We start from the raw sequence: 26,013 nt of genomic DNA, 5'->3' as shown, positions 1-26,013 counted from the left end.
ACGCTCCACTATGGGCGGTCCCGTGCACGTTCAAAACATATTTTTTAAAGCAGATTCTGATTGGCGGTGGAGCCCACGCTGCCCCTTTTTGGGTCGGGAAGTTGGGCGTCGGATCCCCGCCCCAATTACAATTTTATGTAATATGCAGAAACTAGAAGAAAAAAAATACATCGCGTCATTAATTTTAAATAATTAAATTAATTTTATGTAAATCAAATTATGCACATCCCTATGCTATCTAATGAATATGATATTACAGTATGGAGTTTGCACCATTTTTTACCAAAAACTTAGGCTTTTCTAAAATTGCATATTGTGTTAAATTATCTCTCAATATATATGAATATCACAATAGTGATGAAAGAAAACAAACAAATAAAGCTTCAAACTGAAAAAGTTACATTAATGAAGAGCCATGACTAGAGGTGGCAATTGGATTCGGATCCGACAAAAGGGGCGGGTTCAGGTCAAAAAAATACAAGTGAGACGGGTAGCGGGTCCTAAGTATTATGACCCGATCGAGTTCGGACTGGGTTCGGCTTCCTAAAACCCGCCCGATTTAATTCATTAACATATATATTATTTTACTCTATTTTGGTAGAATAAACACTAATAAAATATTATATCATTTTATTTGTTTATTGTTAGGTTGCTCAACAATTGATAAATTGTAAAGTTAATCCACAATACTTAACAAGGATGAAAATGAAGAAGTTGTTAGTAACTTGTAATTTCTATAAATTGTTTGATTTGTTTTTATAAGTAATTTATTTAGACTTGAGAATTTATTTTTTGGACTTTAATGTTTGAGTTAGGTCATGAATAATTTTATTTATAGTTGATATCTTAACTTTTCTTAGTAATTAATTAATATATATATTATTTTATATATAGTTATAAAATAAATAAAAAAATAAAAATAATCGGATCTACCGAGTGGGGCGGAATGGGGTGGGTCGCAAGTCCTTCTGGGTGTTGGAGGGGAGGGCCTCGGGCCCACCCAACCCCGCCCTATACCCCTCCCCCCCCCCTCCCATTGCCACCGTAGCCATGGCACTTATTGTTGTACTAACTATTATTGTTTTCCTTACATGCAAGTATGAACGATTGACCATGACTTGAGAATAATCTCTATTAGTTCACATTAATGTCTAATCTATGTGTACGACCACTAAAACAAATTAGAAATGAATCCATCCACATATTATCAAAACTCTAAAAAATTTGTTGGACTATAAAGTTTTTTTTTTTTTTTTTCAAACAAACACTTAAAATGACTTTTTTATATAGATGACAAATATGACCGTTGTATGAAATAGTGATCCTTTTATATCATATTATAAATTGAGATGCTAAGAATAAGTGTAATAAAAAAATCACAATAAAGGGCTATAAAATAATTATTTAAAATTTAATGATCATATAATGAATAAAATAATAAACTCACAACAAAATGGGATCATTAGTGAAAATTATGAAATAACTAAATATTCAAAATAATATAAAATAATTTTTTTTAAAGTTTATTCCAACATTTTCTGTGAAAGATCACCCAACTACCTCGATAGATGGTAGATTTAATTATTGTTGAGACGAAATAATTTTCAAATACACAAAAAAATAGTTAGGGCAAAAAGTTGTCAGAAAGTTTAATTTATTTACAAATATGACTTAAATTGTAATAATCATTCCTCACATGCATTAATATGTTATACTTCTTAATATGTATTAATAGATGAAAAATATACAAAAATAACTTGATAATTTTTTTATTTAATTTAAATAAATATAAAATTTTATTTATTTATTAATATTAATAAATTTAATAAATTTTAAAAGATGTTGAAATAAATTCAGTCCAATGTGTAACTTTACAAACGTTGTCGGGAAAAAAACAGAATGTATAAAAATCTCAACCATCAAAGTGTGAAGCACGCGCCAATGGAGACACTTCTACCAGTGCTCCCATGCCTCTTTCCAAATCCAAAACCAGTTACCCACCACCATTTGAATCTCTCTCCCTCTCACTCTCCGAAAATTTTTACCCGGACTCAATTTAGTCGAATTTATAATTTAAAGAAAGTGATTAATTACATAGTAGATGTGATTGAATTTGTTCAGCCGAGACTGGTCGGGCAAGAATTTTCCCCGACTCTCACTGCATAATAGGGTTTTGAGTTTCTACCCCTGTTCGCTCCGCTTAACATCCTTTTCTTCTTCATCATCATTTCATCAGTTTCCACTTCTTCTCATTGCTTTTCCCCCTTCAAATGACAACGCCAGTGGTGAAGAATAACTTCTTGCCACCCGGGCTGGTCTCTAATCTTCAACAAGTACTGGCTAACCGCATGCCCGCCGGAAATGACGGCGTATCGTCCAAGCCAGTTATAAATGATGAAGATTCGAGCCAGCCCTCTTCTTCCGGCAACGAGCCCGGTGATGATAACGTGTCCAAGCCCATCATATTGGTTACCAATAGTGATGGGATTGAGTCCCCGGGTCTTTCCTATTTGGTCAATGCTCTCGTTAGTGAAGGCGTTTACAATGTCAATGTCATTGCCCCTCAATCGTAATGCTCTTTGTCTTTCGTTTTCTTTTTAATTTTTTTCCTCACTTCTTTTATCTTTAATAGGAGTTGCTGTATTTGTGTGTGTCAATTTGGATGTTTCTATGTTTAGTGAAGTTGGTGAATGGGTTTCTGTGGTCGAAATTCTTTTTTCTTGAAATCTTTAAATGAATTTTTTCTATTGGATCTGAGTTTTTAGCATCAAAGTGCTAATCTCTAGTGTATCCTATGTTTCCTGGTGTTTTGTTTAGTTAACTTTGTTCTTTGAATATGTGATGTTAGACTTTGCTTGAATTTTGTGGGGTTGACTGCTGAATTTCCAGTGACCGTGGGTTCACAGGGACAAATCTGCTGCGGGGCATTCAGTGTCGTTGAAGGAGACAGTTGAGGTGGTAACAGCTGATATTAATGGTGCTGTTGCTTATGAAATTTCTGGTACATTGTCTCCTTGCTTTTCGTTGTTGCAGTTCATATAGGTTTAGTGTGACAGAGCATGATTTTGATTTGATGGCATGTTGATTACATGAGCTTTAAATTGAATTATACAACAATGAGTCACACTGGAGCAAATGTTGTGCTATATATGCAACTTTCAGGAACTCCTGTGGATTGTGTGTCATTGGCATTGTCTGGGGCACTGTTTTCGTGTTCAAAGCCTCTCTTGGTATGTTTTTAATGACTTCAACTAGTGAATCTTTCTAATGGTATTGCCTTGCTCTGTGCTTCAAGCATGTGATCCCTTTTCTTTCTTTTGTCTGTTATTTAGGTACTTAGTGGTATCAACAAGGGTTCAAGCTGTGGCCACCATATGTAAGTTGCTGGTTAATTTGCTTCTGATTTGTGATTATAAGAGTTTTATTTTTTGTTTATAGAAGCACTGCACTTATAGATTCAAGAAATCCAGGTTTTATTCGAGCGTTGTTGCTGGAGCCAGGGAAGCATTAATGAATGGTGTGCCTTCTATGTCAATATCACTAAACTGGTTTGATTTCCTGACACTATTTAACAGCCAAAATTTGTTATTTTGGATATGTTACATGTGTGTGATAGGTTGGTCTCTATTTGTTTGCAGGAAAAAAGATGGTAGTCAGGAAAGTGATTTCAAGGATGCTGTGACTGTGTGTTTACCATTAATAAATGCAGCCATGAGAGATATCGAGAAGGGGATTTTCCCGAAAGGCCTTGCATTGAACGTAGAAGTTCCAACATCACCCTTGACAAACAAGGTCTGCTCAAATTAACTTTTATCGGGATGATTGTCCATTAGCGGGTGATATGATGTCTTATGTTGATATTGTTTAATTTCTTGTTAAGTAATAGGAAAAGCAAAGTACAAAACTCTTGATAGATGTGATTTGTGGTTTAAGTCATATAATCTCAGCATGCTTGCGGATTCTTTAATACTCAAGTCCGTACGCTCATGATGCAACTTCAATGTATTCTCATGAGCCGTTGTTTATCTACATGCTATCTATGTTCATTTCTTTGGAAATGCCGTGTTTCTTTATTATCATTCCAACAACTTCATGAGTGGTAGATTGTCATGATATTCATTTTTCTACTTCTTGTTCATATTGTAACAGCTATCAGAATTGGGACTCTAGATGGAAAAATAAGAGGATGCCATTAAATTTTCTTCCCTTACCTGTTAATGCTGCATGGCTGTATAGCCTGTATTTATTGTTTTATACATTAGATACAGTTGATATTGTTTTATTTGTGTACTGGCTCAATTTTTTGACAGGGACTTAAAGTTACAAAGCAAAGCCTTTGGAGGTCCACTCTTAGCTGGCAAGCCATTTCAGGAACCAGGCATCAGGCGGCTTCTCGTTTCAGCGGCAGCCAGCTGGGCCTTGGCATGCAGTTTGCACAACTGAGCCGTGATGCCTCGGCAGCTGTGAGCAGCCTTTAAATGTTTCCTTGGTTCAATTCACATCAAGGGTAATAGTTTCCAGATTGTTAATTTGTTCTTTTCCCCAGGGTGCCGTTCGCCGTTTGGCCACACAGAAAAAGAATATTGAGATTGTTGAATCAGTTGGTGCTGCAGGGAAATCCGTGTTTAAGAGAACGGTGAAGTATTTCCGGGTAGAGGTAACAATATGTTGCATTTAAGAGTCGAATGCCAAAAATGGAAAATTGTGCTTTGTTTTGATCCTCATATAAACAGATTAATTCCTCCATTTCCAAAAGTTAGGTCTATAAGGAAGAGTTATATGCTAGAACTTGAAGAATGAAATAATTCTTCTGAAGCTTCCTTACTGGACATGAAATTTCCACAAATTATTTTGTGCAACATGTCATAATCCCCTTTTTAATTTTTTTTCTTTTTATGATCAAGGCCATCTCATTTTGCCTTTGTCCAATGCACTGATTTCTTTGGTCATTTTCTTAGTCCAATTCTTCTTTATCAATATCATTTGTTTGTCATGATGATTGACTGGTTAGTTAACTATCCAGATGCTCGACAAGGATCAGGAAGAAGACAATGAGGATCTGGATTTTAGAGCACTTGAAAATGGCTTTGTAAGTATAGCCTTAATTCTTTTGTCTTATGAAAGTGTTTCATATCATACACCTTGGCGAACGCATATACTTCTGGACTTGGTGGCAGAAGTTTACTTAGAATTGCCTGATTCTATGCCAGCAATTTGGTCTTGTTTGAAGTATCTTCCCTGTATTCAAAGATGGAATCTGCCCCTTTATGTTGTAGAAACTTGGACTCTTAGTTAACAAATTCTTGCATTTGGAGACACAGGTTGCAGTTTCTCTACTCCCTCTATCTGCACATTTAGATTCAGAGACTGAGGCCGCTGCTTTGGACTGGATTTCATCTGCACTCCTAGTGGGAGAATAAGAATACTTGCTGGAAACGCGAGTAATATTGTATATTTGAAGAAATGATCTTAGCCGCATACACGGCAGGTATTTGTGCGAACCATACTGCAATACTTAAAATTTTCCACTTGTTGATCAGTTTGATGTGCTCCGAGGCAAATGCTTCCCCTGTTGAGTTTCAGTGTGTGGCATAGTGTAAAATGGCAGTGTTTCTCAAAGTTTCTGTGTTTGACTTACTGATATAAATGTGTGTAGGTGGTTTGACCATTTTTCCTTTTTTCTTTTCTACTAGTGTGTTGAGTGAGCTGAGGTGGGTTGGTTTGTATTCATATTCCACCTTGTAAAGGATGATGTAATACTTAGATAGGTTATTTTCATGCTAATGATTAATCAATGGATTTGTTGTTGATTTTTTCTCTCCATTTTCATTATAGTTTCATGGTGAGGTCACGTATTTCTGTAATGCATTGGAAATTTTGACCTAACAATACCAATTTGCAACTTTCTTCCATCATTATTTTTACTTGCAAATATATCAGACATTTGAACAACCACTCCAAGTAATCTCGGATTTAATAAAAGGGTCGACAACTGTTGCTCAAATTTGTAATAAATACACGAAATAAGCTCTAATTTGTATTGTAAAATTTATTAGACCACTTGAAATATAACAAAATTTAAAGGGTAATAACATTTACACTTCCTAATTTATGATTTATTTGTACAAATTATCTCTATCTTTTGTCAATTATATAAATTATTGACAACTAAAAAATAGAGATAATTTGTACAATAATGCTAATATTTTTAGGTAGTGTTTATGTAATTTTTTTAAAAAATAAGGAGTGGATTATAAAAGTGATAGAGATTTTTTGGTGGGTCTATGTATAATTATCTAAAAATTAAGAGTAATTTGTATAAAAAGCTATAGGTAAGGGGTGAAAATATAATTATCCCTTTTAAATTTGCTCAACCACTGTCTTGCTGTAGCAAATAGCAATAGGTGGTGTGTTGTTAAAGGATTAAGGGCAAAAGACAATTTTCATCCCACAGCTATAGGCCATTTTCGTTTTAGTCCCGTAAGTATCTAGGGTTTCAATTTGGTCCCGTAAAATTGAAAAATTCGCAATTTCAGTCCAAATTCGCCGGAAAATTTTGTGGGTCGCCGGAAAAAGTCACATGCGATGCATGTGACTTTTAAAATTGGGGGCTCGATCCTGATTGGCTGGAGAAGCTAATGTGGCGCATATGTGGAAATTAAAAAAAAAAAAAGAAAACGACTCACGTGGATTAAAAATCGCCCGCCAGTCGCCGCCACCTTCTCTCTTCAATTCCGCCGCCATTACTTGAAATTTTTGGCCACCACATATACCAGTCGATTCCCCATAGCAAGGAGTACAAAACCCTTCAACCAATTTTGAGATCCCACCACGACAGCGACTGGGCTTTGAAATTGACCGCTGCGGACAATTCCCGTCGATTCACCGGCGATAGGACGACCCACGATCGCGAATTGGTACCATTGGGTTCGTCTCCTCACTGCGGTTTTAATGGGACTAGTCTCATTCATTTTCATCAACTAGGTGTAAAGATCCATCGTTTTGAAGATCTCGGTCGTCGTCCGCCGCAACTGCACCTTCCGCCGGCGTATTCTCCTTCGTCTGAACGAACCACCTGCTCGGAAGACCATCGTTGAACGCCTCTCGTTCTGGCGAATCTTTTGAGACCAGTCCCATCGATTTTGGTCACCTCTGTGCAAAGATTTGACGAAAGCCATCCTCCGCCTTTGCCAAGGTCGCGAGCTTGATTTTCGTCGTTTTTTTTTTTAATTTCCACGTATGCACCACATATGCGCCACATCAGCTTCTCCAGCCAATCAGGATCGAGCCCCCAATTTTAAAAGTCACATGCATCACATGTGACTTTTTTCGGCGACCCACAAAATTTTCCGGCGAAATTTGGACTGAAATTGCGAATTTTTCAGTTTTACGGGACCAAATTGAAACCCTAGATACTTACGGGACTAAAACGAAAATGGCCTATAGCTGTGGGACGAAAATTGTCTTTTGCCCAAGGATTAAATGCATTTTATTGAGAAAATTCTATTTCACTGAAAAACAAAAAAGGAAAAAGTAGAATAACCAAACTCTCTTTCCACTCCAAAGTTCATTCTTCCACTCCACACAGTATAGCTTAGGGTTTAACAGTCGGTAGCTCAGTGACCTCCTCTTCTGCTCCGAAATGGCGTCTTCCAAAACCCTAATCCGCACTGGTGTTTCTCTCATGACCCGATTCCTCAACCGGACTCCCCACGCCAACCCCAACCCCATTATCTCGCAGACTCCCGAATTGATCGCCCTGCCGAAGCTCCTCCCGTCTTTACTCATTCCTCAGTTCGACAAGGCGACGCTGGTGCAGTTTCCACAGCATCAAAGCGAGGTTGAACTGCAAAGAAAGCTCTCCTCCCAAGGCTTCCTCTACCCCACTGGCCTTCCTTCTCTCCCATTTTTCCTGCCCGAGGGTAATTTCCAATTTTTCGTATTCGATTCTTGCTTTCTCCTTTTCTGGGACTTTGAGTTCATAGCAAGATTATTGAGCTCGTGTATTGTTGTCCTTGTTCTGATTGTAGTCGTGTTCGTCGTTATTGTCTATTAAGTGTATGAAAATAATTGATCTGACCGGAAAGATACATTTGATTTAATGTCAATCAGTAACTGTTGCACTTGGATTTTGCTTAAATCGTATGTTTGGAGTGTTCAAAACCTGCCCTGTTATGTAGTTTCATGATAGGACTTCAAACACTACTTAACCTTGTATTTCTCTAGCCAAGACACTGTTTTCTTTGATGTGGATATGCTTTGTCATGTTCTCAACTAGGGTTCCGTGACAATTGCAATGCTTAGTTCGTCTGAGTTTGCATACTAGTTTTAGGATTTCGAAGGCTTCCTCGCCCCTCAAGGGACCTTTCTTTGGACTGGAGTTTAAGGCTTTCTGTATAAGTCTTCAACCACCTGGTTAGACCCTACTTCATCCCAACTCATCTGTTCCCATTTTGTATGCACAACTGATTAGGTTGTAAGAACTTTGGTTAGATTACTTTTGAGCCTGGCATTAGCTGATGGACTAAAAATGCTTAAACCCCATTTTGACTAGCAGGACCTATTGAAGACCTTCGAACTTCTTATCTTCTCCTTCATCCCCTGTATTCAGTTTGTGGTACAAGGCCTGCTCTACAAGTCAAGGACTACTCAAGCACCAAAAGAACCACTTCAATACCATCTGTAAGGAACTGAGTTAGATACAATGTATTGTCAAGACAACTCTGCACCAGTCATTGGTCAAATTCTTAAGCTTATGTTGACAAGTGAAGCTATTTTTGCCCTTGTAAACTAAATGCACTTTCCTCCTCAAAAGTGCTGTGGAGTAGGAGTGTTAAAGAATGTGTCCTGTCATTCGTAAGAAGCTCGGTGCTTTAAGATTGCATTGTCCAAACATCCAATATTATTACCTAAAGTGGAATTCATGTAATGTTACTCTTGGGGCGGTCTTCTATGTGGTCAAGCTTGCAGTATGTATATATTGTTACATCCATCTCTTCAGATGAATGTGATGTCAGAAATATAGAGTTACTACAATCTTAGTGATGGAGAGGACTGCATCAGGAATAACATGGTGCTACTCAATGGGGACATTAGAAGTTTTGCTAGGTGCTCCTGCTCCAGTTGGGACTTATTCTAGGATGGAGCTACAACTAACGCATGTGGTCATTTGTTTTTTATCATTAATTTGGTGAGGCAATTAGTATAGAGAGGTCGAGAGCAATGAAAAAGGTCGTCATTCTTATATTGGATATAAAATAGCAAGCCTGTGCTAAAAGTTATATGGTAAATAATTTGTCAAATATTTCATAAATTTAATTTTCTTAATCCTTCTGTTGTTGGGAGATTTTCTTTTCCAAGTGGTTGACGGTGGGTCAACTTAAGTTTGCATTATTTTAATGAGAAAAGTGATCCTGTTGTAATAATGCATATCTTCGGCATATATGCTCTTTGTGTCCTTAGCAAACTAACACTCTGGTAAAGTAAATGGTATTTAATCGGATACATTGATGTGTTAATGTAGCGACTTATTACTATGTATGTCTACTATTTCTGAATCACAAATCAGATCTAAAAATTCTGAAGTAACTAGTGGACATGGTAGCGTAAAAGTACAAGTGGACCAAAATAACTGGTCACGCGTAGTCTTCAATCCAAGAAACAATGTTTATGGCCATCATACTGCTCAAAAGATATTGTCCAACCATTAAGGAGGTTGTCTTATTTGGCAGGATTTTGTAGTTGCAGTGATGAATTAGTAGTTCTCAGGGAGAACCTAGACGCAATGAGAATGTGAGGTGATAAACACAATCATAGTTTGTTGGTTTCAAACTGTTGGCTCAATTCTGGATTGAGTTAAGATAATCTTTATACTTGTCAGCATGTAGTTGCAATCTTTTGCCGGTCTTGCTAATCCATGCTTTATTCCATATGGCAGTATGTATGTCATCAATTCTCATTGAATTGGAAACAAGGAGTTAAAGTTGGCATTGTTTCTTTATATTTCTCGGTTATTACGTGGCAATTGATGTATGGTACTTTCTTTTCGACTCCCAATAGGAGATGAGTCTTCATCAAGTGAGCCTATGATTTTATTTCCAAAAAGGACATACCAACCAAGCAACATCAGGCGCAAAAGGACACATGGATTCTTTGCTAGGTGACTACATCTCTCTCTCTCTCTCCCTCACACACACACACATGCACACATACCGACACACCACTCTCACAGCCCACACAGCCGCTCACATGCTTGCGCGTGTGTTTGCACACTCACTTTTGTGCACACCTTTGCACGTATATACATGCATGTGCTTGACTACACATGTCATACAGCTGCAAGCTCCCTTCAGGGTTTCAGTCTTTTATGCCTTTCTCTTTTGTATTCTTGTTTTAAGCTCTTGGAACTATGAACCACTGATATAAGTGAACATACAATTAGTCATGATAATAATTATGAGGAAGTTAGACAAGAAATAATTGCTTCTCGCTTGTACTACAACCTTTACTGTGGCGGCCTACTACCCTTCCCAAATCTTTACTTGAAAATTACTACTTGCATAAAACTTGCTTTCTGATATTATTGTGTGTAACTGCATCAGCCATGTATGTCTCCATACTTAATACAGCTAATGTTGATTACTGTTAAGTCTCTGGTGCTAGTGACTGATACTCTTTTCTATCCTGAACAGAAAGGCAACAAAAGGGGGACGAAGAGTTATTGCTCGACGCATTGCAAAGGGTCGGTCTAGAATCACAGCGTAATGACTCCTCATGCAAGTTTCTGAGGAAGTCTAGTCCACATGAAAAGTTGATCTGATCTGAAAAGTTCGAGAAACCTAATTAGTATTCACAATTTGGAGTTACCGATGTATTGCAGGATGTTTATTGAGATATGCAGAGAAAGGCGTTACTTGACATTGTTGCTTCAAGCTTTCAATCTTTTTATATATGGAGTTTCATATGCCAAATACTGGAAGGATCTATGAATTTTAGTTGTGCAATAATTTTGTTGCCTGTACTCTAGTTGTCTAGGATAGTGAATGATGCATTATAAGTGCAGAATATATCCAAGAATAGAAGTTCTTATGCGGCATGATCTTATTTTTTTTCTTTTATTCTTCGGCAAATTGAGAAATTCCATTCTCAGCCATATTGATTGAATAAATGTTCTTGGCCTTTGTCTTAGCTGTAGCAGTCAGTTTGGTTATATGTGTGCATTTCTGACTTTTAACACACAAATTTTGCATTAATTTTGTGTACTCATTATGCCTTATGTTCATGTCTCTTACATTTTAATGTACAAGAAAATTTATAAGGGTTCACAAGTATGCCTGGACCCAACAAACTATGACCTCTTTTACTTGCTGCGAGATAGTGCTTTTATTGTCCTTATGGAAATGACATCATGCGTGTCTTAATTTATACATGTATGTACAAGAGCCTGGTACAGATATGCCTTCCCTTCACTAGTGTCAACTAACATGTGCAAGTTTTCCCTGAGAGACACACACCAATCTATTTGTCAAATGCACACTGGCCGCATGTGTGGGATTGGTTTTGCATAAGCACTTGTGTGCTTGAATGCACACGTAGATATATGAAATATGTGTGTTTAACACATGCGCGCTTTAATGTCAAACATGCACTGATCAGCGTGTGCACTCAAAAATTGAACACATGTATGTGGCTTGGTCAGTTGCGTACTTGTCTTTGTGACTGTATTTATATAAGTATGTAGTATTTCATATCCTCCAATTAGGGGTGCTACTCTACAATTTTGTTTGACTGCAGGGCTCAAGTGAATTTTGACACTATTAATTAAGTAGAAAATGGTAAGAAATTATTTGTTCATGATTGCCATTAATTTATTACATGAATTTATTGGAACTATATATTACCGAGTGGAATTGATATCTAAAATATGAAAAGAAAATAAAAATAATTATAATAAATGGTACCTAGAGAAGGGATATTTAGAAATATTGACTATTAGTGATGGCATGAGACAAATTTTAGAATCAGAGAAGAAACAACATGAAAGATTAAGTTTAACACACTACCCATCTTATAATAATGATAATTTCTTTTACCTCAATCAAATTACTTAAATATTTTAATATATATATATATATATTAATCATCATCGAACGATACTTGTATAAGACTGATTCAAGAGACTCTCTTCCCTCATGCTCTGACATTACATGACTTGGGTCAATTACATATATATATATATATGTATGTACAATAAGCATGTGAGGCGTTGTCTTTTCAGGCACACGCCCGCCTTCTGTGTGTCAGTAATTATTTTGACCTCTTTGACGTACATTAAATTGTTGAAAGAAACACAGCCAATAATTTCACATTGTAAAAAAGCTATGGACCGAACCACTCAAAATTGTTGTTCTCTCATGATACAGAACTGCACTGCAACAACTGCAGGCAATTAAGGGACTTTCTTGCAACTTGAGCCCATACACACAGACATACACATAACTGGTAATTTTATATGATGACAGAGTTGTCATTCATTGCTCCCAATTAATGCTCAAATTCAGATCTCTGAAACTGAACTGAAAGATTGAATAACTGAAAAAATGAAAAGATAATGGACTTTGTAAAGATTGGTAAAAGTTGTTGCATACATTTATATATCAACATTCATTTATGACAAAGATCTGCTGAAAATACAAAACAAGAAAGTCTGAGGTTGTCTGATCATCATACATACATTAATACATTGACCTAATTATGGCTGAGGAGCCCAGATGGGAGCGGCGGTAGGGTTGACAAGAAAAGGGCTGTTGCATGGGAGAGGTGAGAAGGAGGAGACCTGTGGCGGTGGGGAGGCGGAGGCCGAGGAGGAGGAGGAGGTGGAGCCGAATGGTACTGGACATGGTGATGGAAATGAGGCCAAGAGAACTTCAACGAAGTCCATTGGATTGATGGGAGGAGACAGCGTCGCTTCAAGAGCAGACGAGAAGCTTGAGAAGCCAATAATTTCCTCGAGGAGTTGTTCTTGTGCAGCAGATGAAGAGGGCACCGCGAATTCAACAGCATTAGCAGTTGGGATGATAGAATGATCAAGAATTGATGGATCTTGATCATTAATATAAGCTTGACTTTCCAGCTTTGAGTTGTTGAAGTCAACAAGTGGGGTGGGAGTATCAAAGCCAAACACAAAACTATCAGCTTGTTTGAGGAACTGATGGTTCTGATTTTGTGGGGTGTACTGTGGATTCGGTGGCGCATTCGGCCAAGAAGGGTGCAGGTAGGGAAAGGGAGCAGAAGCGGGTAAATTTGCATGGAAATTACTCATCACCTGATCATCAAGTACTCTTGATTCAATAGGATCAAACCCTTGCAGGGCTGTGATTTGTGGGGTTGGGATGCAGATTTGATCCATTTGAGGATTTGGGATTATCAGACTATTGTTGTCTGAACTCAGCAAGTAGAGACTCTCAGAACTGCTGCCACTGGAGTTTGCAAGATTTGGAGATATTAATGTACTAGCAGCAGTGAGGTGATGATCAGTCTGCAGGTTCTGATGATGATGATGATGATGATGAGAAGAAACCAGTTTTTTCTTGATGCTCGAGTTCCAAAAATTCTTGACTTCATTGTCTGTTCTCCCTGGGAGGTGCTTGGCTATCTGTGCCCACCTGCATAAGAATATTTAATTTTTTTTAAAAGAAAAAATGTCATTTTGCATGCAAAAATGGTTACATTAATTTTGAGCATTATGATGAAATAATTCTACACAATGATATATTTGAGTGAATCGATCACAGCCCCTTGATATTTAATTAATTAGTATCACCTGTTTCCTAGAAGTCTGTGAAGCTCAATGATCAAATTTGCTTCATTGTGGGAGAAACTCCCTCTCTTCAGATCCGGCCTCAGATAGTTTATCCATCTCAGTCTGCAACTCTTCCCACATCTTTGCAGCCCTGAAATTAATTACAAGAATCAGACATATGTACATGCATGTGCGTGGAAATGGCAAGAGAGAGAGAGACCAGCAAGTCTTGGAACTGAACTCCAACAGCCATGGCCATAGGTAGTAATGTAGTTGATGAGCTTCTCATCTTCCTCAGGAGACCATAACCCCCTCTTTACTTTCTGTTTATTGCAGCAACTATGATGCCCCATTCAATTAGCTACGCACACAGATCAGAACGACAAGAAAGAGATGAAGGTTGAAGGGAAGGGAAGGGAAGGGAAGGGAAGGGAGGGGAGGGGGATATCAATGGTGAGTAGTACAGTGAGATTGTGAATTTAATGTGAAGAGCTGTACGATGACGGCATTGAGGGCCCTCTCCTGCAGGTGAAAAAATAAGGTGCAATTTATATTATATATATATATATATATATATATAGCCCTTTGGATGAGGGGGAGAATATCATCTTCTGCTTCTCACTCTTCAAAATGGCCCATCCATTGTTTGAGTCAACCATGCAACATATATACATTTGTAGGGTCTCTCTCTCTCATCTCTTTATTGCATTATGACTTCCTGATCAAGTTAAATTCTTATTTACATGGAAGGTGGTTTTCTTGTATCCGTGTTGGAATCTGGAAACTTACGTATGTAAGAGAGATGGATGGACAAATTAGAATTGTATGATTGCTGTAAAATCAAGAATGCATGTAGTATCTCTAGTAGGTGCACTGCATGCCCGCTTTTAACTTTTCACTGCGCTATCTCTTTGGTGCATGGTGAGGTAATATCTATGGCAGCAGTACCATATATATATATATATATATGCTATAAAGCATTTGATTCTTCCTCACATAAGTGAACAAGTGGATTTATGACATGATTTATTACATTGATTAAGAATGATGGGCTCAAATAAACAAAATGAACCATTACCTACATTATCACTCTTAATTTGCTGCTACAGCTGATGATGGATATATATAATTAGCTCTTTTGATCTCATGCTTCTGATCTACTTTGTTTCCGACATATAAAAAATGAGGAAAAACATGATATCATGACTTTGTTTAAGATTATAAATAAATAACTGCAAGAGTGAAAAGGTTTCGCTTTCCACATTACTTTCTGCCCAAAAACAGAGAAAGAAAGGCAAAAAATGAGCTCATCTTTAGCAATGAATTCGGTGTGTTGTGTGGTTTTGCAGACGTCAAAATCGGTGGAGTTTTGTCTTGTTGAATTTTATGCATACCTGTATATATATATATATATATATTGGTTTCTGAATTGGGTTTCATCATCTTTTGGCAGAAAGGAGAGAAGGCCTATTTTCACTGTAGGATTCTTGTTTTTGTTTTTAGAGCTAAGTGTATTTGTGTGATCTCTTTCTTTCTAACACTCTTGTCCTTTATGCAATCCACTACTTTCGGTCATGAGTACCATAATGTCTTCGGACTTTGATCAGTTCAGACAAAAATGAAGAAGATATGTCTTTTCATAAGTTATATTTATTATACTCTTAGCTTAAATGTATATATGCCATCATGAAAAACAAAAAAAATAAAAATAAAAATTAGTCGAATAACTCGAATACATCACAGACATATGCTCCCAGCATACATATTAGGAATAAGGTGTTTTTTATATGGACGGGGTGTTTCAAAATATCAAATTAATAAAAATAATTAAATTATATAAATCGTAAGACATATATTTTACTGGTACAACATGACTAGGACTATTTGGTGTTTCTAATGTTGGTGTTTTAGTTACATATATAGTGGTATTGTCGTTCCATCAAGAACACGAACAGAACAAGTTAATACTATTGCGCTAGTTGACAATTAACTACTACTATCAAAGTATATGAAGATTCACATTCTTCTCTTTTTATGTTTTATTTTTAGCCTTTTAATTTTTTTTTTCAAAATCTTAAAATATAAAAAGAAATAAGCATAATGTACACACACACACACACATATATATATATATCATTCCACACATACTAATAATAACAATAAAATTTTAATATAAAGTGAATAATTTCCGGTAGATTGCTCATGTATACGTCATGACCTATATCATTTCAAGCAGAATATTAATATAACAAGAAGTATATAAATAAAGTGATTCCTATAAAATGGTAGATTGCGTTTATGTCACACTGATTACGTAATTACTGGCGAGCAGAGATATCGCTCGTAAAGTTTCTCGTTGTTCTTTTTGTATTCCAACCTACAATTTTGTCGTTGTTATCAATAAATGCATGTTATATATCTAATTTTCGCATTTTATTTCACCTTCATTTCTTTTGTGTAATCTAAAACTAATTAAGATGCTTTTATTCGCCCGTCTGTCAAATAAAAATTTGCTAAAGTTTGCATATCGAATATGAATTCTCAATATTGTCGTGTGCATATATATATACACTTAATTTCATTAACGTGATTGTTTATTATATTCACGTCTCCTAGGTACTAACACAGAAAAAGAGTACTAACGGTACTATTAAATAATAATGCAAAATTTTATCACTAATGATTTATAGATATTAAGATGTACAATAACTATTTTGTTTCATAATTATAATCATAATGACTCTTGCAAGCTAATGAATAGTATAACAAAACTAGTGTTTGTGTTGTCACTATTGGAATTATTACATATTTATAGTACGTGTTTTATAAGTTTTCACTGTCATTGATGATTGGTTGCAAATATACACAACGTTGACAGTAAATAAATTATGATCATATTATTTTCTCATAAAATTTCCAATATTGTTACTGTTTAATTGTATAGAAAATAATATATATTAACACCAACAATTTAAGCACAACTACAACATTATTAAGCATGTGAGAATTAATGATTTAATAAAACAAAATCTTGCCACATATTAATATACGTAATATATCAGTGAAAACTTTTATGTTATTGCGTGATGCAATAAGATGTAAACAGAGAGAAAGATGAGGAGTGTTTTCAACATGGAGGATAATAATGCCAACACAAACCTTAATGATGTTTAATGATTATATATAGGACATGCACCATGTTTATGTTTAGACGCATGTTCCATGGAATTGCATGTTTGAAAGTGAAGGTATATATATGTGCATGTGTTGGTCCCCAATTTATCATATTAGTTATTGTCGTACGCAATTTCTGCGAGCATATAAAAAAAATCTTTGTGTGAGATAATAAGAATAAAATTATGAAAGTGATAAATTATGATAAATATGGTGAAGTAAATGAGAAAAATATGGAGTAGTGGGTAGTAAAGAGGGGAAAAAAATATAATTATGAGATTATTAAAAAAATATTGAAATTACTAATCTGATCAAATTCTTTTAAAGGTAATAAATGAAATAGAGGGTAAAATTTGGGATAGATAAAAGCAACATTTATATTTAATTTCTATGGGTTCAACATTTTCAGTCCTTTACTTTACGAAATTTTTGAAATGGTCTTAAACTTGTAAAAAGTCAACATTAGTCCTCTGCCTAACGAAATTTTCAAAGTAGTATCAAAAGTTAGAAAACTCCACTAATAATGCTAAAATCAGCATCGAGATAATTAGCAAATAAAATTTAATCTAGTTGCTAATTTACATAATTTAATATATATTTTAAACTATTCATTACTAAATTAATCGACAAATAAATTTCTTATACTAAATAATATCGACTAGCAACGAAAATTTTACTTGTAATTAGCTCGACGGTAATTTTTTCTCGTTGCTATTAAGTCATTTTCTTATAGTGCTCAACACATTTAATCAAATGTCCAAGTTCCGTTAAAAAATAGATGGCAATGACACGTGTAATGCGCGTGCTTGTTAGCCTCGTTGCTCACACAACTGATGGACCCGCATATTGCACATGTCCTTCTGCTCTATTATTTTATGGAAACATGGATAAGACTATATGTGTCGAATTTTGGGATTATTTTGAAAATCTCATAAAGCATAAACTAAAATTGTTAAATCCTATATTCTATGGAACTAAAAGTGCATTTTCATCCAAATATTACAATTTTAGTCCGGTAAAGTATGGGTGCCATTTGGTTCTATAAAAATTAATTTTTGTAATTTAATCTTGTAAATTTATAATTTTGATAATTTTAGTTAATTGGTCAGAAAATTACATATGACTTGCACATGACCCAATTCAATATATTTTAATCTTATAAATTAATTCGCGTAGGAAAAAAAATGTTATCACTAAATTACAAATTAAAATTATATATATATATATATGCACTTACACAAAGTGAACATAGTAGTTCCAAAATCTTGATCAGTCCTTAATAATCACGACTAATGTCGGACGTACGTGGAAAAAAGAATATTTTCACATTAGTCGATTAATAAAGAAACTGACAAGACGTTTTATTCGCAAAAACACAAATCATTTTTATGTGTAGTCCGTAGTCTATTACTCCTACACATTATGTTCTAATTACTTTTTCCAAAAATTTGATATACGGTGTTGTGTCAAAATTTAGACAATTTTTTTTTAAGTGAATTTAGATGACTGCTACTTCAAAGATGAGGTTATAAAACACATTGCCGTCAAAATCACATTAAAAAAACCTTAATTATAACTATCTGATACTTAAATTAGTAGGTTGTAAGATAATCGACAATGAAGGTTGTAAGAATATTAAAATAGCAAAAGTTACAGTTGTTGCACGGAAGGTTTTTATTTATAAGTTTGTTTTTTTTAATTGTACGATTTCGAATGAATCACCAGATATTAAAATGATCCAATGATTATGATGAGCCAATACATATAAATAAGATGTACTTATATTTTTGATTGATTTGTTTGTCCAAGATTTGTTCTTCACCTAAAGAAATTAAGCAAAGTGGTTATAAAAACAGAGATGCAACAGAGATTTCCATTCTGATGAAGCAATGATAGCATTCTTCCAAAGTTTTTACTCACACATCAAACTGGCAATTGTTTTTCTTGAGAACAAAACAGTTAGACAATTTCGTCATCTTCAACCCCAAACATTAAATGCAAGAGATCTCAAGACACAGATATTTCTACATAAGACACAAATATTTTTCAAACCCTTTTTTTTTTAATGAAAAAAAAAGATGATGTAAGAGAAATGAGCCCTACCCCCTAACACCCCACCCCCACCCCATTGTTCAAAATTGACAGGTTACTTAATGTTGAAATCTTGGTAAAGCAATACTTCTTTTGGTTTTATAACCAAACAGAAAATCAGATAGTGATATATTTTTTGGTTGGTTTAAGGTAAAGTAGTCAAGAACATATGCTTGTGATTGAAGGTCAAAATTAAGATTGTTGGTTTTAATTAATAATATTGTTGCACATGCAAAGAATTAATGAGAGGAGGCTCCATTGCTTGATTCGATGAGCCATAATGGGACAGAAGCTGAGGTTCAGTTTTGTTTTTTCCTAATTCGTGGATGCATGGAGGGGTCCAAACATGGTACCTACGTACAAGGAAAGAGATGGATCCATGTTGTTCTTCAGCCCGCGCGGTAACTGCATGCATCATTAATTTCTAGGAGTTGCTAAATTGAAACTGGAGATTCCCTAGTTTTTCTTTTTTTTATTTGGAAATCATTTCTAAATGTGTAGAAGGCGATATTCAACTTTAGGTGTTGGTTCAATAACAAAGAGTAGATCATGTTGAGATCAAGAGTCGAGTTGTCGCCTTGTTCTTCCATCCCGCCTTGGCTTCTTCACTTAATAATCTGGCCGGATTTTTTTTTTTTTAATCTTTTATTGCGATTGGTACTACATCTCGTAATCAACTTTATTATAGATCCCATAGGAAACATTGCAATTTTAATCCGATAAGAATGACAATTTTACTTTGGAATCGGGTATTTGATGTATCTGATTGGGTATTTGAAGTTTGGGTATTCATAAATTTCAAGTCGGGATTGAGTAAATATAATTTTAGCTACCCAAAATTTTGGACACCCAAGCCGATGCCCATCCCTAAGTGTAATTAAAAGATGACAATTTAACGAATCTGTTTTGCTAATTCTGTCATGCAATTTTAAAAAAACTCACACATTGAGAATAAAATAAGTCGGAATTTGTTAAAACCACCAGAAAAGTACACATTACCAGGGTGTACTTTTCGGCTATTTTAGCATATTCCGACTATTTTTGTCCTTCATGTACAAATTTTTTGAAGTTTCAAGACAAATTTGTCAAAATAAATTCGTACACGACTAAAATTATCACCGTCCTATGCTAATTACAAGATTAAAATTACCAATTTTCAAACCTCACAAGTACAAAATATGTTTAAATGTATAGTTGATGAGTATAATATATTTTAATATACATTAGGTGTATATGAAGTACGTAATAACTTGTAAGATCATTTTATAATAGAAGATAAAAATAATCAATTTTACCCCTAAAATAATTTTTGCTAGAATCTATATATGTGTGAGAAAGGTATTAGCATTAAGAGATTGAAAACATCTTATTAATGTAACATATTATCATCACTAAACAATGTTGTCCACATATTTCTTGTCTTCATTTAAGTGAGGGGTCCTAAAATGAGGGAATAAAGGCAGAACAAGAGAATATACCTTTTTTTTTTTGAACTTAAAGGTGAGATTTCATTCATGAAATCAACTCAGAGTTCACAAGAGAATGAACTGCAGGAGGTGAATCAGACATACCATCATACAATCCAAAAACAGATTTGGCCAAACAATGTGCCACAGGTTAAGATTACGATTAACACAAAGAAAGCGACAAGAAGAAAAAAGAACCACTAGACCAAGAATGTCCAGAACCACATTACCAACAAAAGAGAATTCCCTATCCCCTGTCTGGAGCTTAGAGATCAGCACCGCACAATCACCGTCAACAATAATCAACCCCCACCAGCAACGAGCAGCAAGTTGGATAGCCTCACCCGTTGCAAAGCTTCAGCAACCTTACCATAACTGCTCCTAACCAACCAGCACGACCACCAAACCAAGCACACACCTCTATCATCCTGGGCCACCACACCTAACGCCATTGCCGCACCTCTATCTAGAAGGGCTCCATTAAAAATGAGCTTCTACTACCAGAGTGACACGAGAAGATGGTAGCATCCGCATTCTAGGCAAGAAAAGAGTCAAGATACCGCCCAGAAATCCTCTATAACTATTTAGCAAGCATGGTTAAAATAAACAAGTGAAGCTGACGGAAGCCCAACCCTCCCTAAGCATAGATTCACACAACCTATCCCACAAAAACCAGTGAATCTTAGACTGCCCCTATTGCCCCACTAGAATTTAGCAATCATCCCCTGAATTTTGGTAAGCAACATGGTAGGCAGAAGGAAACAACCCATCCCGTAGGTAGGAACTGCTTGGATAACTGATTTCATAAGAACTTCTTTACCGGCTTGGGAAAGCAACTTTTCATTCCACCCCAATATACGATTCCAAACTCGATCCCTGATGACCAAAAATAATTCTCTCTCGGACCGCGCCGCCTTCCACGGGAGCCCCAGCTACAACTCCATCTTAATCTGCAGAGTGTGAGCAATATGGCAACGAACCCCCTCCTTCATATTCCTGCTAAAAGCAACCGAAGACTGAGCAAAGTTGATCTCTTGTCTCGTGGACCAGCGGTAGGTTTCCAAAACGTCCAAGATAGCACGGGAAATAACTAGAGATGCATCAGTAAAGATAATAGTATCATCTGCAAACAGCAAATGGGATATGCTAGGTGCTCCCCCCAACAAATGGATACCCCTAGAATACGCCCCTCCTACTCCGCACACTGCAACAGGGAATTAAAGGCTTCTGTACAGAAAAGGAAAAGATAAAGAGAAAAAAGGTCCCCCTATTGGATTCCCTTAGACGATGCAACAGACCCAAATGACATCTACCAAGCATAAAGGATTAGGAGATGGAAGAGACACAAAATAGAATAAGACGAAAAAAAAGGGGGAAGAACCAAGACAAGACAATACCTGCTGGAGGAAATACCACTTAACTTTATCATATGTTTTGCTAACATCCAATTTGAGCGCCATAAAGCCCTGCCCGCCCTTAGACTTGATATTTAGAAAATGGTTAAGTTCGAAAGCCGATAAAATATTATCCAGGGACAAAAGTAGATTGAGCAGGGGAAATTATCTTATCTAATATTAACTTTAACTGATTGGCATTTAGAAATAATCTTATAAATGACATTGCACAAACTAATCGACCTAAACTGAGAAAGGTATATAGGGCGTTTACATTTCAGAATCAAGACAATATAGGCATTCATCCCCAGAGGCAAAATAAAGGAATTAAGGAAATTAAGGACACAAGCAATCACATCACGTTGAACAATATACCAAAAGGATTGAAAAAAGATCAGAGCCATACCGTCAGGACTTGGGGACTTAAAAGAAGCCATTTGGAACAAGGCCTTAATAACTTCTATTTCTATGTATGGAGATAGGAGCTCAGCCGACATACTCGGCTCCACCAGTAGCCGCAACTGCGCGGTGCCCAGAACTATGCCTACCTCCAGAGGATGGCTGGAGGTGAACATTTTTCGGAAGTAACTCTCAACATACTCCCGAATCCTTTCATCAATCTCAACCCACACATCATCGTCCCGCTTAAACCTGTGGATAAGATTCGTCTAAAACCTTTGATTAGCGCGGTGATGGAAAAACTTAGTATTTATGTACCCCTCACGTAGCCGCAGATCCTTACTGTGTTGTCCCCACATTGTCTCTCAAACTCTTCTATGCTCTCAAATTCCTTACGAATAGTAGAAACCTCATTTTGGAGCTCAACAATCAACGTTCCTGCCAATATGACAAAAAGTTCTAGAACTCCAAGACCAAAGTTCAGTGCGACAAAACTCCACCTGCACCAAAATACCAATCTCTGGACCGCCACTCTGAGCCAACTGCCACCCTCCCTCAACAATCTGTTCACACTGCGGGGACTAAAGCCAAGCAGCCTCAAACTTCCATGGTTTAGACATACCGCTGGAAAAGTCTTGTTCATTTTTAAGGACAATAAGAACAGGTTTGTGGTCCGAGCAAAGCACGGGGATATGAGAGACCGAAGCCGATGGAAACCTCTCAGACCACCCGATAGAGACACACGCACGATCGAACTTTTCCCAAACAATATTCGGGGTTGGGTGCCGATTTATCCACGTAAAAGGGTCATCAGAGAATCCCAAATCCACAATCTCACAATCGGATAATGCCTACCTAAACTTACGAATCTACCAGAATGGGCTCTGAAGACCTCCCAACTTTTCAGACTAATCAAGAATAATGCGAGAGAGGAGATCCGAAGTGCAGTCCCACTTACTATTGTACGGTTCACTATAAATTCCAAAGAAAACGCCAATATCCTGATCACCATCCAACTTCACAGAAACATTTATATGATTAATCGAAAAACTCTGAAGAATAACATCAGAAGACCGAGACCATAACAAGGCAAGCCCACTCTTACCTTTGGAATCCACACTCACACCATGCATACCAAACTTCAGTTTCAATCCATCAATGTGATGTTAAGAGCACTTGGTTTCCGCTACAAAAACCAAGGCAGGGCGATAATCCCTGATAAGGTCTCCGAGATACTAAACTGTCCAAAGTCCCCCCAAGCCCTGGCAGTTCCACACTAGCAAATGGTGATCGATGGGTCTGGCCCCCAAAACCCACCATTAGATTAGTAATATCATCCAATGATACAGAAAACCTGTTGATTTTAGTCTACCCTTGAGAACACAAATACTCAATAAAGTCCTCATCTAACAACCTGCGTTTACTGAGTGGGACATTTACGGATACGGCTAGAGGAATAGAGACGGGGACGAGAAGAGTGAGTGGTAGGAGCTTTAGGGAACTGCATATCCAAGACCGACTGCGGAAGAAAAGAAGCCACGTGAAGTGGAACACCAATGGTGGGTTGGAATCAAAGCAGAGGGGACGACTCATAGAATTGTCAGTGTCGGGGGTGAGGTAGATGATGGAGGGATTATGGGAAAAAGAAGGGGTTTCATTGAGGTCTTGTAGCTGTGATCAAGGAGAAATGGGGTCCAGAGAATTATCTAGGAAAGAGGAGGGAGTAGGAGGTACTATTTTTCTGCAGTTAGTAGAACAGACTCGAAAATGTCACAAATGGAAGGGTCTCGCCTAAGAGGGGGAGCTGAAGTAGAATAGGATTGAAGGGAGCTCGAGGAACGGAAGAGTGAATGCTGGAGGAAAAGAGACGAAGACACCCCCTGAGAGCCTGACATCCGATTATGAGAAAGGGCCGGAAGAACTGCTCGAAGCCAGGGACTATAAGGGGTATTTTCACCCGGATCACAAAAATCCTCACGAAATTGGAGCTCACAATTAAGGGATAAGTGGCTTAGATACCCGCACAGATACTAGAAGTTCGGGAGTCTCTCATAAGTGAACGTGATTAGTTGCTCGCCCCCCAACACTATCTGGAGTTTTAAAGCCCATTTGAGAGGTTTGTTCACATCTATTGCCACTCTAATCCTGACAAAAGAACCCCAACCCACACCATCCAAATCCAAATTGGTCTCCTTGACCACATCCAATCTGTTCCCAATAAACAAGCATACATCATTCGTCATCTTCCCCAACGACAAACTGTGAATGTGCACATGAAACTCGTAGAAATTCAAATCAACCAAACTGGGGTTGTCCGAGGGATCCACCAGCACAAGAATCAGGAGATTTTTATCATAATCCCAAGGATACCTTACAATAACCGGGTCATGATCCAGCATATGAGCGAATTTAAGTAAAAACCAATCACCCTCAATCATCTTAAACTCCAACCCCTTACCCGAATTAAAAGTAACCCGTAGAGTATTCAATAAAGCATCAGGATGAAACAGTTTAGAGGAAAGCAGACAACCCACAATGTAGAAACCCCTTAACATAAGCTCAGCATGCCACAACCCTGTCGGAACCACCAAACCCGACTCCTCCTCCTCGATGAGGGAAAGAGCCGCCTCCAACCTATCGAAATCCGCAACCATAGCTATAGGGACATAAAGCATAGTTTAGAGAGAAAACCCAGGGAGTAACAAGCTACTAACTCCCTACAAGAAAACAAGAAAAAAAACACAAAACACCAGCGCCGACACAATTAAAGAGAAAAGCGGACGAACAGACCCAGTAAACCAAAACGAAGAGAAACAACCTGTAAGGTGTGAACCCCCAGTGATATCTCTTCACAAAAATGGCCTAGCCAACTATTACAGAATATGTGGAGTACGAAACTCCTTAATACAAACCAAAAATAATATAACAATAATACAGAAAAATATTAAACAGATTATGGTCACAGAGACTTCAACCACCAAGAACGCCCACAACCACGGTTACTCCACAATAAACCGTACCACAAATGAGAGATTACTGAGATCTTTTTCAACCGATCACGAAGACAACAACACTTTTGATCACACAGATATTTGGTGGGAAGAAGAGATTTGTCAGTTTTTTGTATCTCAAAGCCGAGGAGGTAAAACCCCCTTTTATAGAGAGAACTACACCGTATGGATGGAAGTGTGAGGTGGATTTCCAAAAGACATTGATTAGTTTAGGAAAGTCACCACCTTCTCCGGTGGCTGATGAAGGTAAGAAATCACAGAAGATCCATTGGTATAGAAAGAAAAACAGGGAGAGAGAGATGAGAGACTAACAGTCGGCATAAGACAGGAGAAGAGAGAAGACTAAGAGATTCTAGGGTTAGGAGATATTAAATAGTAAAGTTACAGGTCGGGTTATCGATAGTGGATCGGGTTGGTGAGTGGGCAGCCAAGTGGTTGTGGGCTTTCATCAAATGGGCCTACCTTTAAAGGTCATCGGGCCATAATTTTCAACACAACCCAAAAACAAAACAAAAAAAAAAAACGCAACAGCAGCCAGAAGAAGAAAACAAAATAGGAGCCTGAAGTGATTACCCGATCTAAAGGCGGCAAAAACCAAAATGACACCTACCCTGCGAGCAAGAGGGAATGATAATGCTAAGGCCTTCCAAGGCAGGCAGACACGACTCAAAAGGCGA

General features: G+C 37.0%; 4 protein-coding genes across 8 annotated transcripts; 2 read left to right on the top strand and 2 right to left on the bottom strand.

Moving 5' to 3' along the window:
- Positions 1-1,899: 1,899 nt before the first annotated feature.
- Positions 1,900-5,810, top strand: LOC105163426 (uncharacterized). Of its 4 annotated transcripts, none has more exons than XM_020695272.2 (10): positions 1,903-2,569; positions 2,907-3,001; positions 3,163-3,230; positions 3,333-3,376; positions 3,456-3,548; positions 3,639-3,792; positions 4,311-4,463; positions 4,547-4,657; positions 5,024-5,089; positions 5,322-5,810. In XM_020695272.2, the coding sequence occupies exons 1-10, from the start codon at positions 2,271-2,273 to the stop codon at positions 5,418-5,420; spliced, it is 1,182 nt and encodes a 393-aa protein (XP_020550931.1). In that variant the 5' UTR covers positions 1,903-2,270; the 3' UTR covers positions 5,421-5,810. The 4 variants fall into 4 exon arrangements, with proteins under 4 accessions (XP_020550894.1, XP_011080065.1, XP_020550931.1 ...); XM_011081771.3 differs by having other exon boundaries at positions 1,904-2,569; positions 3,471-3,548; XM_020695235.2 differs by having other exon boundaries at positions 1,900-2,569; positions 5,024-5,810.
- A 1,748-nt stretch (positions 5,811-7,558) lies between these two features.
- LOC105163419 (Ribosomal protein L34) lies at positions 7,559-11,187 on the top strand. Its single transcript, XM_011081749.3, has 3 exons — positions 7,559-7,922; positions 10,060-10,159; positions 10,692-11,187. The coding sequence occupies exons 1-3, from the start codon at positions 7,643-7,645 to the stop codon at positions 10,762-10,764; spliced, it is 453 nt and encodes a 150-aa protein (XP_011080051.1). The 5' UTR covers positions 7,559-7,642; the 3' UTR covers positions 10,765-11,187.
- Positions 11,188-12,600: 1,413 nt separating this feature from the next.
- Positions 12,601-14,456, bottom strand: LOC105164577 (uncharacterized). 2 transcript variants are annotated; one of them, XM_088878309.1, is made up of 3 exons: positions 14,043-14,456; positions 13,823-13,952; positions 12,601-13,664 (listed from the first exon to the last, which is right to left on the bottom strand). In XM_088878309.1, exons 1-3 carry the CDS (start codon positions 14,152-14,154, stop codon positions 12,752-12,754), a joined length of 1,155 nt encoding a protein of 384 aa, XP_088734435.1. In that variant the 5' UTR covers positions 14,155-14,456; the 3' UTR covers positions 12,601-12,751. The 2 variants fall into 2 exon arrangements, with proteins under 2 accessions (XP_088734435.1, XP_011081563.2); XM_011083261.3 differs by having other exon boundaries at positions 14,022-14,451.
- A 9,899-nt stretch (positions 14,457-24,355) lies between these two features.
- LOC105164570 (uncharacterized) lies at positions 24,356-24,979 on the bottom strand. Its single transcript, XM_011083249.2, has one exon. It carries the CDS (start codon positions 24,977-24,979, stop codon positions 24,356-24,358), a length of 624 nt encoding a protein of 207 aa, XP_011081551.2.
- Positions 24,980-26,013: the final 1,034 nt, after the last annotated feature.

This window comes from Sesamum indicum, linkage group LG1, assembly GCF_026168435.1.
Source record: "Sesamum indicum cultivar Baizhima isolate 11 linkage group LG1, ASM2616843v1, whole genome shotgun sequence".
Taxonomy (NCBI): Eukaryota; Viridiplantae; Streptophyta; class Magnoliopsida; order Lamiales; family Pedaliaceae; genus Sesamum; species Sesamum indicum.
This window is presented reverse-complemented; position numbering and strand designations above follow the sequence as displayed.

Bases quoted from the DNA above. Each gene is read 5' to 3' on its own strand.
- LOC105163426 (XM_020695235.2), top strand. From the start codon at position 2,271: ATGACAACGCCAGTGGTGAAGAATAACTTCTTGCCACCCGGGCTGGTC. The intron at 3,002-3,162 runs GTACATTGTCTC...TGCAACTTTCAG, and splicing joins TGTTGCTTATGAAATTTCTG to GAACTCCTGTGGATTGTGTG. The intron at 3,549-3,638 runs GTTTGATTTCCT...ATTTGTTTGCAG, and splicing joins ATGTCAATATCACTAAACTG to GAAAAAAGATGGTAGTCAGG.
- LOC105163419 (XM_011081749.3), top strand. From the start codon at position 7,643: ATGGCGTCTTCCAAAACCCTAATCCGCACTGGTGTTTCTCTCATGACC. The intron at 7,923-10,059 runs GTAATTTCCAAT...GACTCCCAATAG, and splicing joins CCCATTTTTCCTGCCCGAGG to GAGATGAGTCTTCATCAAGT. The intron at 10,160-10,691 runs GTGACTACATCT...TATCCTGAACAG, and splicing joins ACACATGGATTCTTTGCTAG to AAAGGCAACAAAAGGGGGAC.
- LOC105164577 (XM_011083261.3), bottom strand. From the start codon at position 14,154: ATGGGGCATCATAGTTGCTGCAATAAACAGAAAGTAAAGAGGGGGTTA. The intron at 13,953-14,021 runs GTCTCTCTCTCT...AATTAATTTCAG, and splicing joins TTCAGTTCCAAGACTTGCTG to GGCTGCAAAGATGTGGGAAG. The intron at 13,665-13,822 runs GTGATACTAATT...ATTCTTATGCAG, and splicing joins CACAGACTTCTAGGAAACAG to GTGGGCACAGATAGCCAAGC.
- LOC105164570 (XM_011083249.2), bottom strand. From the start codon at position 24,979: ATGGTTGCGGATTTCGATAGGTTGGAGGCGGCTCTTTCCCTCATCGAG.